This window comes from Somniosus microcephalus, chromosome 1 (assembly GCF_052327205.1).
Source record: "Somniosus microcephalus isolate GS21.2 chromosome 1, FLI_Smic_1.0, whole genome shotgun sequence".
Lineage (NCBI taxonomy): Eukaryota > Metazoa > Chordata > Chondrichthyes > Squaliformes > Somniosidae > Somniosus > Somniosus microcephalus.
Genome location: NC_140987.1, coordinates 223,106,253 through 223,120,431, shown reverse-complemented (window position 1 = coordinate 223,120,431; position 14,179 = coordinate 223,106,253). Strand labels below are relative to the sequence as shown.

The following is a 14,179-nucleotide window of genomic DNA, read 5'->3' as shown; positions in this document are numbered from 1 at the left end:
AAAGCAACATCAAATTATCTGGGAACATTCCAAGGTGCTTCCCAAATAGGTGCAAGGAAAATGGATGACACCCCAGAACTGAGACTTTAGAAAGGGTGACCAAAAGCTAGGCAAGAGAGATGGGTTTTAATAGATTGAGAGGCTTAAGTAGGGAATTTCAAAGACTAGGACCATTGGCAGCTGAAAGCTCTACCAGCAATGGTGGAACAAAGGGAGGGATGATACAGTAGGCCGGAGTCGGAGGAACAGTGTGTTCGGGAGAGGATATAGGGTTGGCGGAGACTGCAGAGAAAGGGCGAGGGAAGGCCATGGACAGATGGGGACAAAGATTTTAAATTTCATGCATTGAAGGACCAGGGGCTACTGTAGACCAACAAAGACAGAGGTGATGGGTAAGCAGGTCTTGGTGAATGACAAGTTGGAGATTATCAAGGGTGAATGATGGGAGGCTTGCAAAGAGAGGGTTAAAGTGATTGAGTCTGAGGGTGAAGACGACTAAAATTACATAACTGCTTAATGCAACAGGAATGAATGAACCTTTAAACATCTAGAGATTCAATATACGGAATGAAATTTTTTTTTTAAAAAAGGACACTAGGTCTAAACAAACAAGTCTCACTTTAATAGATCAACTCTACCGTGCTGATCCCTGTATCTTTCAATCCCTTTTGTCTTCAGTTTTCAACTGTCTTTTGCAGCATTCAAACATTCGAATTTAATGGAGTTCCCATGTTATTTACTTGAGAACTCTCTTCTCTGTTGGGTGAAAACGTTGTACCTGACTTCATACTCCAAACTTCCTAGTTTTTTTTTTAGTATCTTCTCATATTTGAACCTCGAGGTCTCAATTTGACTAGGATTTTGTTCCAATTACACCACAGCTTCCTATATTCAAATTTACTGCATCACAAACACATCCTAACAAATGAGTCACTGGAATGCTGCTTACCCTTTGCATTTTTCAATAATAGCTTAAATGTTTTCTTATATTTCTAAATCATTATTTTGTAATAAAAATGAGTTAATTTGGGGTTACATCAACCAATTGCTTGGGTGGTCAAGTTGCTCAGAGATGAGCTGTCAAAATGGCAGTCCTGGCAATGCTAGGGAAGTAAGTAGATTAATGAAATTGATTCTAAAACTATTGTAAATACATTTCTATATATAAAGTCACAGCAAGGTCTGAATATCTAATCACTAGTGATTTTACTAATATACATAGCTATGTGTTCAAATGAAATTGGAATTTCCAACATGCATTCCTGGCTGGCAAACTCCCCAATGGGAGCATAAAACTGGTAAATTATCATTTAAATCTTTTCATTTAGGATTACTGTCAAGCATCTGCCATTAGGTGTTTATTGCTATACAAGCCCAGTGTGAGGATATACAGCCTTTCAATCAAGTATTTTTTTTGGTTGTTAATGTTGATCCATTCGTGACTGCAGTGGAACTTTGACCACAGTTGTTATCAATTTGATGAACATCTCAACCCAGCTGTGCTCCAAAAGCAATGCCACACGATAAAAGACAGAAGAACACATTGAAAAATACTTGCAAAAATAAGTAGCTGCTAATTCAATTAATCATTGGGAAAGAATCAACGTAATGACTAATTAAACAGTTTCCCCAGACAGAACAGTTACAGATGACAAGAGGATCCAGAATACCATATGTAACGCTGCTGAAGGTGCTTTGCTTGACAGCAGCATATAAGGAAAGTCAAAGTGACAGTGTCATGTGATCTCCCATGTTTGAAAGGCAGTCTGTGTGTTTGTGTGTGATGAATGATCTGAAGGGCTGAGATCATTTGGTAAATATTGTCCTTTGAGTGAAAAATACATGATATAACCAGACTGATTGGGCCAAATGTTTAAATCATTCAAAGGCCATGAAAGGACTGGAATGTTTGACTTGGTAATAAAGCGGCTAGGTCACAGGCTCTCGTACAGTAGTGTGGGAGGATGTGATAAGTACGCCAACTCACAACAAGCCTCATTATCTTCTGTACTATTTCTGTTAACAAGAACTATAGTCTTACAAAACCTGCAAGAGGAAGGAGCACTTGACACAACTGCGTGATTGAGCATGCCAATCTCAAAGAAAAATAAATCCTATAGCAATTATCATGCTTTTTAACCAAATTGATATTGAATCACTATTAAATAATTGAGGTGCACCTTTAAAGTTCTAAATGAATTATATAGCATTTTCATTTGGTGGTATTCTAAAGACTAAGTCCAGCTTCTGATGTCCCCAAGCTGCTAGGAATCACTTTTACTTTACATTATAAGTTGCTGCCACACTCTGGCAATCCTAGCATGCAGTTTACAGTCATGAAGATATGGGCTATTATTCCAACATGTATCCTCTACACACTGTAGGAATATAACTATCTTGAGAGAGTCTGAGGAAACCAATTACTGAGTATGTACACGTACAAATGCCATGATATTGTAGCAGGTAGTGCTGAATGTGGTCTATTACTGCATCACCCAAAGCCTCAAGGTACACCATAACTAACACTAAATACAAAATCCCTCCAGCCAAAACTATATCCATGTGTGGCCAGCAGGAGATGGGTGGGATTACGGCAAGTGGAGAATACATATAATTCAAAAAGAGAGACAGTAGTTTTCTTTACTCCATATGTTCCTCAAAGTCAGTGGAAAGTTCCTCACCAGAGATGGAATGAGAGCTGTCAAAGAAAGGAAGGGAAAATCAGAGATAGACTTTGTGAAGCTGAGTGATAGGTGAAATTTGAAGCATAGTTAATGAATATCTCCAAATCATTGAGAGCAGGAAGGAGCACTGACATATAATATAACAGAGGAAGAGGTCGTGCAGGGATTGAAACAAGGAGTGTTCCAATCCTACTCAAGGCCCTACCATGACCTCCTACAAAAAGGCAGGCATAGCCAAGGCACATGTAGATTCCCATATCAACCCCTTTTATTTGGAGTTAAATGATTTGTACAAGGTAAGTGAAGGAAGGTGGTGGTGGATGGGGAATTATGGGCCTGCTGTTCAAAAAGTGCCCATAGACCACTCTGGTGAGGGATGGAGGTGCAGAGGGACTGAATATCTATGGTGCAAAGGAAATTATAAGGGCTAGAAAATCTGAAATTCTTAAAAGGGCCATCGGGCATCGGCGGAGTCACAGATATAGGTGAGTAGATACATATGAAAATGATTGAAAGGAAAAGATCAACTAGTCCATCTAGCCTATCCCATATAGTTGTGTTCTTACACATCATGATACAGACACTCCCTACCAATTCAGAGTCAGGTAATCTTCTGGTGGAGGCAAAAACATAAAAACCCAGGTCACTCATGGAAAAAAAAAACCTGGAAAATTCCTCTCCGCCCCTTTAGATGATAAAACTAGTCCAGACGACCACATTGATTTCAATTTATATTACAACTTGCATTTATATAGCACTAACAGAAGTGTTATCAAACAAAATTTGACAGAGCCACACAAGGAAATATTAGGAGAGATGACCAAAAGCTTGGTCAAAGAGGTAGGTTTTAAGCAGTGTCTTAAAGGAGGAGGTAGAGGGGCGGAGAGGTTTAGGGAGGGAATTCCAGAGTTTAGGGCCGAGGCAGCTGAAGGCACAGCTGCCAATGGTGGAGCGATTAAAATCTAGGATGTGCAACAGGCCAGGGTACCCATCTCTTGTATGAGGTGCTCTCCACCCCAGCCAGAACCAGGTCCAACTCTCTCTTGAAATAGCTGAGCGGTGGGAGGGGGGGGGGGGTGGAGGTTAGAGTCTAGATAAAAGGGTTAAGTTTGGTGGAAGAGTAACAGATTGAAACAAATCAATCTCCTGGGACAGTCTTGTTTGATTAGTATTAGCAATGTTGAATATGGGGCTGTAGGAAGATGATACCTGAAAGAGATGACATTGCTATTAGACTGGTAAATATTGGCTAGGTATTCAGTAGTAGGATCATAGTCCTGAGGGAGAGAAGAGGAGTCATTAGGAGCTTGATTAATGGTACACATATAAAACCTCATAACCTGTGCTTTCTCTTTGCAGATGCTGATTGACTTGCTGTGTAGTTCCAGCATTTACTGTTTTTATTTGATTCCAGCATATGCAGTTTTCCTTCATATTTTTATAGCTGAAAAGGCATTGTATTGTGCAGTTAAATCCAGACAGTAATGTTTAGTAAATGTGTGAAGATTGCTCCATGTAACAGCCTTGCTTATGTTATCATTTGGAACATGGTTGAGATACTCAAAGCAGCCAATGAAAAGGTCAAATAACTGTCAAACTGCCTGGGCTTCTTCCTTATGATTTGGTGACATAGGATGCACTTAACTACCAATTAGGCTATTTGCTACTTTGTCAATAGTTTGCCTCAAGTCCTTGCGTCATAGAAACTGACCAAATTTGCCTGTATCGCTGTGAGCCACATAAAACCTAGGGCTCTGCAAGTATCTACATAGTGGAAATGGATTCCATTTCAGGCTTCTATGTGGGAGCGGGAAGGGGGACGTGGTAGAACAGTGCAGATCTTGACTTTATTACAACGCGAGAGCAGGAGACCATGGGGGGCGATTTTAACCCTACGCAGCAGGAACCTGGCGGGTGGGCAGTTAAAATCGTCCTGGCTCTTAGCTGTTCGAAATCCGCCATGATCACAACATCTGCAATTTTAACCTGCTCTCCTGAGCAGGCAAGGACACGTGCCCGGAGCCAGAAGAGTTGTTCTTTACATATGCATGCTGTGGCCTGATATCATTGAGACCTGACTGTAATTTTAACTCAGGCCGGAGTGGGGAATCTACCTGGAGTTACAATCGGGGCCATGTGTAGTGCTTTTTAACTGCAATATCACAACAATATTTTCACGCACACGCTCAGCAGATAGTTTCCCAAGATCTGATCAAGCTGGGCTATACTACTACAGTGAGTAAGAGGAGGGTGGAGGTCAATGTGAGGGAGGTATCATGTTTTGTTAAAAAAAAATTGCTATAAAAGTACAACATATAGCTTCTTTAGATGAATCTACACAATATAATTTTCAGGACACCACAGAAAGGAAGTTCACTTCCAGTACACTCAGTCATGTAGATGGAACCACAAAATGGTTTCTGCCATCAGCCCGCAGTTATTGATCTGTTGGGGTGTGAACTATTTGCATCAGAGCAGTAATCACCTGGCTTAGTTTGATACAGGTTTAAAGTTAGGAAGACTAGGCCACCGAGAAGCCTGCAATTATGCAACATATTGTCAGGTCTTCAAGGTGGCTCCAACTGAGAATTTTAACGAAGATTACAAAAGACCACAAATATCAATAAAAGAAAGGTAAAATTAAAAAAAGATATTTATGGGAGAAGCTTTATGCTATTAAACAAAAACTGCAAAACTAATAAAAGTCACAAGGAGGTCACACTGGAAGAAAACAAAGTCAACAGAACTGCAACTCTTTAGGAAGATTTATTTTACATAATTTGACAAGGCAGACAACCATTGATAAAACCAACGTCGTCAAACAAGATTCCAATATCTTGGTTTTAAAAGGAATAGCTATAAATAGCCAACACTATGGGGACAGAGCAGTTTACGTACAAAAGGCACAAAGTGTCAGTTTGAACTGACAGAATACTTACATAAATCAATTAATCACTAGAGCCAAATCATTACTTTATTACCATATACTACAGGTAGTACACATTGGCTGGAAATATATTTTTGGCCATAAGGCAGTAGTGCATATTTATTATCTTGTAATGTATAAATCATATAATATTTTATCTTTTTACATTGAATATTTTAAATGGAATGTTTGCGAAACTGAAATTGTACACTACATTTAAAGCCAACTATTTAAATAAATGATTAATTTTAATTATTCTTAAACTAAATAAGCAACATGGAAACACTTGTGCTTGGAGGTCAGATCAATGCTGCACTGCCCCAGTAACACAGAAATTGAAGCCACATTGTTTCATCATTTTTATTTTTAAAATCAATTAACAAAATTATAGGGTTCTGCAAAGTTGCTTTTAAACCACAATTGAAATTCATGAATTAAGGATTATGGTGATCTCAGTTTTAAATTCTACATTGCTAGTTCTTCTGTAACCTGCTCAATTATGCCAGCTTGTAAAGCTACCCCTGCACTGTTAGCAGAAAGTTAAACCACCACATCAGAAGGTTATAACATTTGATCTCTCTCTTTATTTTATACTTTTATTATTGGACAATAAAAAGCAAACTCAAACTTACTACGCATGTAATAAATGGGAGCATCAAGTAACCCCTAGTTGGAATACTCACTTTGAAAGCCATATGGAATCATTGCTTTGAAGGGTGTATGAAATTAATTGCTGGTCAATCAAGTTTATTGTTATCGATGCTGTAATGGGTTTTGGGGTAGTCAGATACTTAGTGAGTATATAAGGTGTCTCCTTCAGTTCAATGGACAGGATTATTTGTACATTTGTAATGCACGGTTCTATTGTAAGTATTGCTTTCTTCCTATGTAAGCAGCATATTTAGGTTTCAACATAGACCTGAGTTACTGTGTCAGATATTTTTCCTGAAGTTGGATTTCTTGGTTATAAAATTCTGATCTTAGAGATACACCAGAAATTTAAAGATATTATGAACAGTGGATTTCGGAAATGTGTTACACATATGCACTTGATTATATGAATTAAGAGAGACTCCTGTATTGTCAGTCAATAAAAAACACAACTTGAATCATGAGGCAACAAAAATTTCAGACTAAAACATTCTCAATACAGCTTTACATCTTGTATCCTACAGAATCTAAATTTGCATTAAGGCACTTCCTTGAATATGAACCGAGTAAAAACAAAATCAAACTTGAAAAGACTTCTAGACTTCACATGGAGGCAACAAGTAGGCAATTATCAGCTACAGGCGAAGCAAGAGACTGAAGTAAAAATCAACCTGTTTTGTACTGAACCAAAATCATCTCACAGGCTCTAAGTAGGAATTTTCTGCTGGTTCTATTGCTGCAATTTTATCAGCCCACCTTGTTAAATGTGTTGCTTCTGCCTTGATTAATCCACAAACAGCCATTGCAAAAGTTAAATCACGACGCAGCAAATTAACTTTGAAAATGGAAACTTGCTAGAATTAAGTTTTTTTTTTGAAGAGGCCTTATTGTTTAAATTCCTGATTTTTATCAAAATATTACTACTATAATAACTGGATCGTTACTGTTCCTTTATTTTCTCTTTAGTATGTGAAGATTAGAAAAGGCCACTGCAATCTGACTGCCAGCAGATCTCTAACCAAAACAGCACCATGTTCAAGAGATGGAGAAATGGGCTGTAATTATGTTAAAATCACTAAGGGATATAACAAATCCTCCACAGGGAAATGTATAATGCATCTTATTTCCAAAGCAGTTATACAGCTAAGAGTATTCTAAACAGGGGTTACTGTAGTCATTACCTTTTAAAGAATCCAATTAAGAGCAGTGTTAAATAAAACAAGTAACTCAACAGCCAGTGATCCACATGCACCCATTTTCTCTCATAATATTTTTCTGTATCATCAACTTTTTAAAATTAGAAATCTAAGCTGAGAGTTGCTGAAAACACCAAGAAGGCACAAACTACTTATGCAGAAAGTACAATGGCAGAAATCAGTTTTGGTCCAATACTGAGATATGTTTTTCTTAAAAAAAAAAACACAATACAATTGATATTTTAAATATCTTTGTGACCCTGCTATTGAGTGTGAACATAATATTCTCTTAATTAATGAAAAGGAAAGATTTTAGTATGAATTTGACTGTCAGAACTGCCGTAGTGTGGATGGTTCATTTTCCATAGAATTTCTTATTCAGTAGGAAAACTAGCAGATTTACGTTGACTTTAGCCTTGCCAAACATCTTCATGACGGCAACACCTTCATACTGTAGCTCCAGCAGGTCCTGTAAAAGTGAAATTTACTCATTAATTTCTTTTAACTGACAAATCCAAAATGGGCAAACATCATGAACGTAATGTCACATTGCCCAAGTCTGTCACTGGAAATTATAAACAGCAATAGCTGAACAAGCTGGCAGGGCAATTGAAGTTTAGGCGCAGCTTGTGACAGCTATAACTCGAATACTGTGTTACCAATGTCCTGTTACAGCTACAGGGTCATACTATTTATGGTTAAAATGTTACGGGAGAGAGAAAGAGAAAACTAGCCAAAAAATCTGCCAGAATAAGATTTCTGTCTGTTTGAAAAGAAAAAGCATGACAGTAATCTAAAATAATCTGGTTTGTGGACTGAAAGAAAAATATTCAGGAGTTAAATGGGAGAAGAAATCCTCATTTTTATTTAACGGCTTTAGCTCCAGTGATGCTAGAAGGGTTGACAGGAAGAAGTCATTGCTGGGTAATAATCTACTGCCACATATGGAAATTACAGCAAGTGAATGGCATACATCAAGAGACCTGTGCCTTTACACAACTGAATTCAAAAAAGGTTCACAAAGTATGACTTTGCCAACTACATATTATCCATAGTATATTATACATAGTAAGCAGTCAAGTACTGTAACTATGAGAAATAGACCAACTTTTCATAAGGAAGTAACGTTCAATTAACAAGTGAGTTTCCATACAAATCATTAATAGTTTCCCAGTATTCTCCTAAACCATTCCTTTTCTGTGCCCCTCCCCCATTTCCATCATGCTGCGGGTGGAGGAGCTGAGTGGAAGAATGATGCTTCCCATGGGAAAGCAGGAAAGGGAAATCTACGGGAGTATCGATGTGGCCCAGTTGAGCTCCCAACTCCCCAGTGTTAAGAAACAATAATACAGTGCCTCTGATTTTTTTCTGCAGGTCTTGGACAGGAAGAGATATCAAGGAATTTAACTACAAAACTGTTTAAAAAACAAAGCAAAATGAAATCCATCGTCTGTTTAAAAACACAGATCTATGCATATTCTGCGAGCAATAGGTTTTTGCTGAGTCCAAATAAAAACAAGTTCTAACCTCACGGTATTAAGTAGGGTGGAGCGTATTTGTTTAAAGATGCATTGGTACCCTTTTGGAGTGCTTTCAAGCAGCTCATTTTGCAGCTGCCACCTTGGCACAAATGTCACACAGAAACAGCATAAACCTATAGGATGCTTAGCTCAGGGCTAGCGCTTATAATGGTAGCTTTGACACTTGCATGCATTGGAAGACACAATGGCGTAAAATATTTCAAAAGTGCAACACATCGATGCATCACAAGGCAATTGCACAAAGGTGGGCCTTTAGAATTGAGCGAGCATCTCTACAATTACCCCATCCAAAACCAAACCCCCAAAATCAATTGCAATCTAATACTGTACAATTATGATTCAATCAAAATATTGTCAAACCTTCCAGACGTTGAAATTTATCACCTAGATCATAAACAAAATTGCATTAAACTTGACCCACTTTTCACAGCTCCATTCTCTACCTGAAAATGAAGTTGTACTTTTTCCATCTCTACTCCCATGAACTTGGCCTTGACTTCAAAGTCACCCACTTCCTCACTTGGTGTGATATCGAAGAGGACATTCTTAAACCTAACAAGAAAAAAGCAGAACTGGAGTTCAAATAAACCCAATAACTAGCGGGAACATTTCAAAGTGAAGAGATTGTAGTGCTTTAATGGAATTCATACGGCATCCAAATAGAAATTAAAGGAAAATTAATCTACAAGCATTGATCTTTAAATTAAAAAGAACTCTCTGGTTTCAGTGAAAATCATACGAACTTTATGATAAATCTTTTAAATGCCAGGTTAGGCCTCAGTTAGAGTATTGTGTCCAATTCTGGGCACCACACTTTAGGAAGGACGTCAAGGCCTCGAAGAGGATGCAGAGGTGATTTACCAGAATGGTATCAAGGATGAGGGATGACCAGAGAAGCTGGGATTGTTCTCCTTACAGCAGAGAAGGCGTAATTTAATGGAGGTGTTCAAAATGAAGAGGGGTTTTGACAGAGTAAATGGGGAGAAACTGTTTCCACTGGAGACCAGAGGACACAGATTTAAGAAAATTGACAAATGAACCAGAGAGCATATGAGAAGATTTTTTTTTTTTTTTTTTTACATAGCCAGTTATGATCTGGAATGCACTGCCAGAAAAGGTGGTGGAAACAGATTCAATAGTAACTTTCAAAAGGGAATTGAATAAGTACTTGAAAAGGAAAAATCTGTAAGTCTATGGGAAAAGACCAGGGAAGTGGGACTAATTGAAAACTCTTTCAATGAGCTGGCACAGGTACAATGGGCCGAATGGCCCCCTTCTGCACAGTAGTCTAGGATTCTTCCTTTTTGCTAATAAACTCCAAAGCTATTTAATGTAGACATCTATGTCTCACATTTTAATTTAAAGCCTCATATTCCTTCCACTGTATTTTTGTTTCCCAAATTTGAACTAAGTAATCAATGGAGGGGAAATAGAGCACTTTACATATTAAAAAAAGTAGTTTTAAAGTAACAACTGCATTTTATTTATGTATTAGTTGCTCACGCCAGTCCTAGTTTAAAAGCACAACTTTCCCTCGAGTACGTTTAGGAGAGCAGTCCGAGGAGAGGAAATGTTTATAGGCTAAACGTGGCCCACGGCATTGATCCCACAGGACTTCTGACTCAGACAATCTGCTCCAAGCACAGTAGATGCACTCAATAGGACACAACTTACTGGATATAAACATTCACTGTTGTCCAGATGGTTACATTCGTCATTGGCAACAGCACCCACTCTGACTGACACACCAGGGAGATGGAGATGTACTTCTCTAAACTATTTGCAACCGAGTGTAGATTCATAAAATGCAGAACCGAAGCTCTCAGCAGAAATCATTCATATAACAGTGCTTTCAGTTAACAGAATAGTATAAACTCTTTCTTTGCACTTGTTGTAATTGCTTCTGGTGATGTCCTTCACCTTTCATAAGGATACAATTTCAGACAGAGTGGAAGCAGATGAGATGAAAGGTATTCATCTGCAAACAAGTGGACGCTGTACTGAGAAGTAATTAAATTATTAAGCCTCCGAACTACATCATGAGTCATTGTGGTGTTTTAAGAACATTGCTCATTAGTTCCTAATTTGAGTTGCTAGTAAACATGCAAATATCTAGACACTAAGATAGCACAGTACTGTAACATTTGACAGCAGGCTAATGAGTTCATATTCTTTTCAATAAACAGTTATTACTACTCACTGGTTGGACTGAAGTCCTTCAATTTCCAGAATAACACCTTTCTCATGCAGCCGGGCTGCCGTGTAGCGCAAAGTTGACTGTTTCATTTTTTTGTTACCCTTTTCTTCTCCTTTTCCATCTAATTTTATTGATCTTCTGGCATTCCTACCATTCAACAAGAAAATCCTTCATTATCTGACCATGTAAGAGATTCACAAAGCAGTAACTGAAGACTGTCCGAATTTTAAGAACATAACATAAGAAATAAGAACAGGAGTAGGCCATACAGCCCCTCGAGCCTGCTCCGCCATTCAATAAGATCATGGTTGAACTTCGACCTCAACTCCACTTTCCGTCTGATCCCCATATCCCTCGATTCCTTTCGTGCCCAAAAATCTATTAGCTGTAAGTGTCAATTTTAGGAATTCCTCCAGCTTCTTGCCCATTACACTGTTTATTTCTTCAGTCTATAACTGAATTCCACCATTATCAGTACTTTTTTTTTTTTTTTAAGATCTTTCTGAAATTTGCTTGTAGATGCGCTAAGAGTATCTTTGATCAATACTTTTTGTCCTGACCTATCTCTCCTGCAAAAAATGTAGCCAAGATTGTGAAGTTCCCATTCCTGCCCTTGTTAGAGCTATGTCTCCGTTACGGGCACTGTATCATAACCCCATGCAGCAACTTGTGCCTGCAGCTCACCAACCACTCAGTTTTATATCTTAGCCATCTCACGGTTTTCCCCATCATAAGTGATAAAATCCAGAATCACCGTCTACAGACCAGAAAGAACTGACCAATGCCAGGAGTGCCAAAATCAGAAATGAATAAAGAGAGCAAGTATTGCTGATACAGCATACAACTGACACAAACTGCGGTAGACGGAGTTCAGTGTGGGGAAGTGCGAGGTCATCCACTTTGGACCTAAGAAAGATAGCTCAGAGTATTTTCTGAATGGTGAGAAGCAAGGAAATGTGTTGGAGCTGAGAGATTTACAGATCCAAGTACATAGCCAGAGTCAGTCATAGGGCTGGATTTTCATTGAGGAGGCGGGACTACAACTTTTGGGGTTGTAGTCCCGCCTCCATTGAGTTCTAGCCAACCCACGCGATTTTGACTTGATTGACCTTGTTGAGCCCGCCCAGCGGGCTCAGCAGGCCAATTAAGGGCCACTTGGCAACAGGTGACGTCACAGATTGAAATTTCATCTGTCAAGACCTTTTGGCAGATGAAATATCAGCGTTTCACAGCTGTTTGAAGCTGTCAAACACTGAATCTGTACTCCAGGTTAATTCCTTCCTCTCAGGATGATTTAGAGATCTCCCCGGAACAGAAAGCAGAGGCTGAAGATTTTGACAGCTGGCAGCCATTCTGCTTTCTGTGCCGGTGAGATGAGGGACTCCCGGAGACCTGAAGGAAGGAAGGCTGTAAAGGTAAATAAAGTTTAGTAGAAATAACAACAGAAAATGCTGGAAAAACTCAGCAGGTCAGGCAACATCCGTGGAGAGAAATTTGAGTTGACGTTTCGGGTTGGACCCTTCTTCAAAACTGGAAAGAAAAGAAACTAGATCGGAGGCAGGGCTGCGATCGGACAAAAGAATAAAAGAAACAAAAGAAGTAAAAGAGATTAGAAGCTAGACGAGATAGTAATAGGCTGGGATTAGGTGTAAAGTGTACTGGCAGGGCAAAAGATAGCTTAGTAGTTTAGTAGAGCTTCTTTAAACACTTACCTCTGCACTCATGCACCCATCACTCACTTGAACACCGGACATCTCAACCCCTCCAAGCCCTTCATCCCGACGGCCCGCCTCGGTAACTTGGCGTGGTTTGGAATCCCACATTTCAACAATGAAAATAGGGATTAAGCTAAAAACTGCCTGTTAACTGGCAGTTAATTGGCACTAATCCCCTTCCTGCCTCGGGGAGGCGGGTCCCATGCGGGGCGGGTACCCGCCTCCTTTGAAACTGGCATGGAGGCGAGTTGGGGGCGGGACCCCCGATTTCGGGATTTTAAACCCCCACAGGCCTCCAATCCCGACTCCACGGCCCAATGAAAATCCAGCCCAGAGAGTCATAATGGCACAGAAGGCGGCCATTCGGCCTATCGAGTCCGTGCCAGCTCTCTGTAGAGCAATCCAGTCAATCCCATTCCCCCGCTCTATCCCTGTAGCCCTGCAAGTTTATTTCCTTCAAGTGCCAATCCAGTCTCCCTGAATGTCTCCGCTTCCACCACTTCCGTCAGCACCGAATTCCAGGTCACCACTCGCTGCGTAAAAAAGTTTTTCCTCACATCCCCCCGTATCTCTTGCCCAAAACCTTAAATCTGTGTCCCCTAGACCTCGTACCATCAACTAGTGGGAACAGCCTTTCCCCGTCTAGCCTATCCAAACCCGTCATAATCTTGTAGACCTCTATCAAATCACCCCTCAACCTCCTTTGTTCTAATGAAAACAGCTTCTCCAACCTGTCCTTGTAGCTAAGCTCCCCCATCCCCAGAACCATTCTGGTAAATCTCCTCTGCACCCTCTCAAGGGCCTTCACATCCTTCTTAAAGTGTGGTGACCAGAACTGGACGCAATACTCCAGTTGTGGCCTAACCAGCTCTTTACAAAGCTTCAGCAGAACTTTTCTACGATGAAGCCCAATATCCCATATGCTTTGCTAACCACTCTCAATATGTCCTGCCACCTTCAGGGACCTATGCACATTAACTCCCAGGTCCCTCTGTCCCTGCACACTCTTTAAAACTGTACCATTAAGTGTATATTGCCTCTCCCTGCTCCTTCTGCCAAAATGCATCGCCTCACACTTCTCTATTAAATTCCATCTGCCACTTGTCTGCCCATTCTGCTAGCCTTTCTATGTCCTGTTGCAGTCGATTGGTATCATCACCGTTTGCCACACCCCCAAGTTTGGTGTCATTGGCAAATTTAGAAATTCTACTCTGTATTCCAATATTCTGGTCATTTATATATATCAAAAAAAGTAGTGGCCCCAGCATT

General features: G+C 39.7%; 1 protein-coding gene across 4 annotated transcripts in view; it reads right to left on the bottom strand.

Annotated features, from left to right (window-relative positions):
- Positions 1-5,434: 5,434 nt before the first annotated feature.
- The window catches only part of iqgap2 (IQ motif containing GTPase activating protein 2), a 385,400-nt gene continuing 376,655 nt past the window's right edge, over positions 5,435-14,179 (bottom strand). For all 4 annotated transcript variants that reach the window (XM_085990677.1, XM_085990687.1, XM_085990695.1 and 1 more), the window contains 3 exons: positions 11,199-11,342; positions 9,442-9,550; positions 5,435-7,926 (listed from right to left, as the gene is read on the bottom strand). In XM_085990677.1, coding sequence (XP_085846803.1) covers positions 7,813-7,926; positions 9,442-9,550; positions 11,199-11,342 — 367 coding nt within the window. In that variant the 3' untranslated portion in view covers positions 5,435-7,812. The remainder of the gene's footprint in view (positions 7,927-9,441; positions 9,551-11,198; positions 11,343-14,179) is intronic.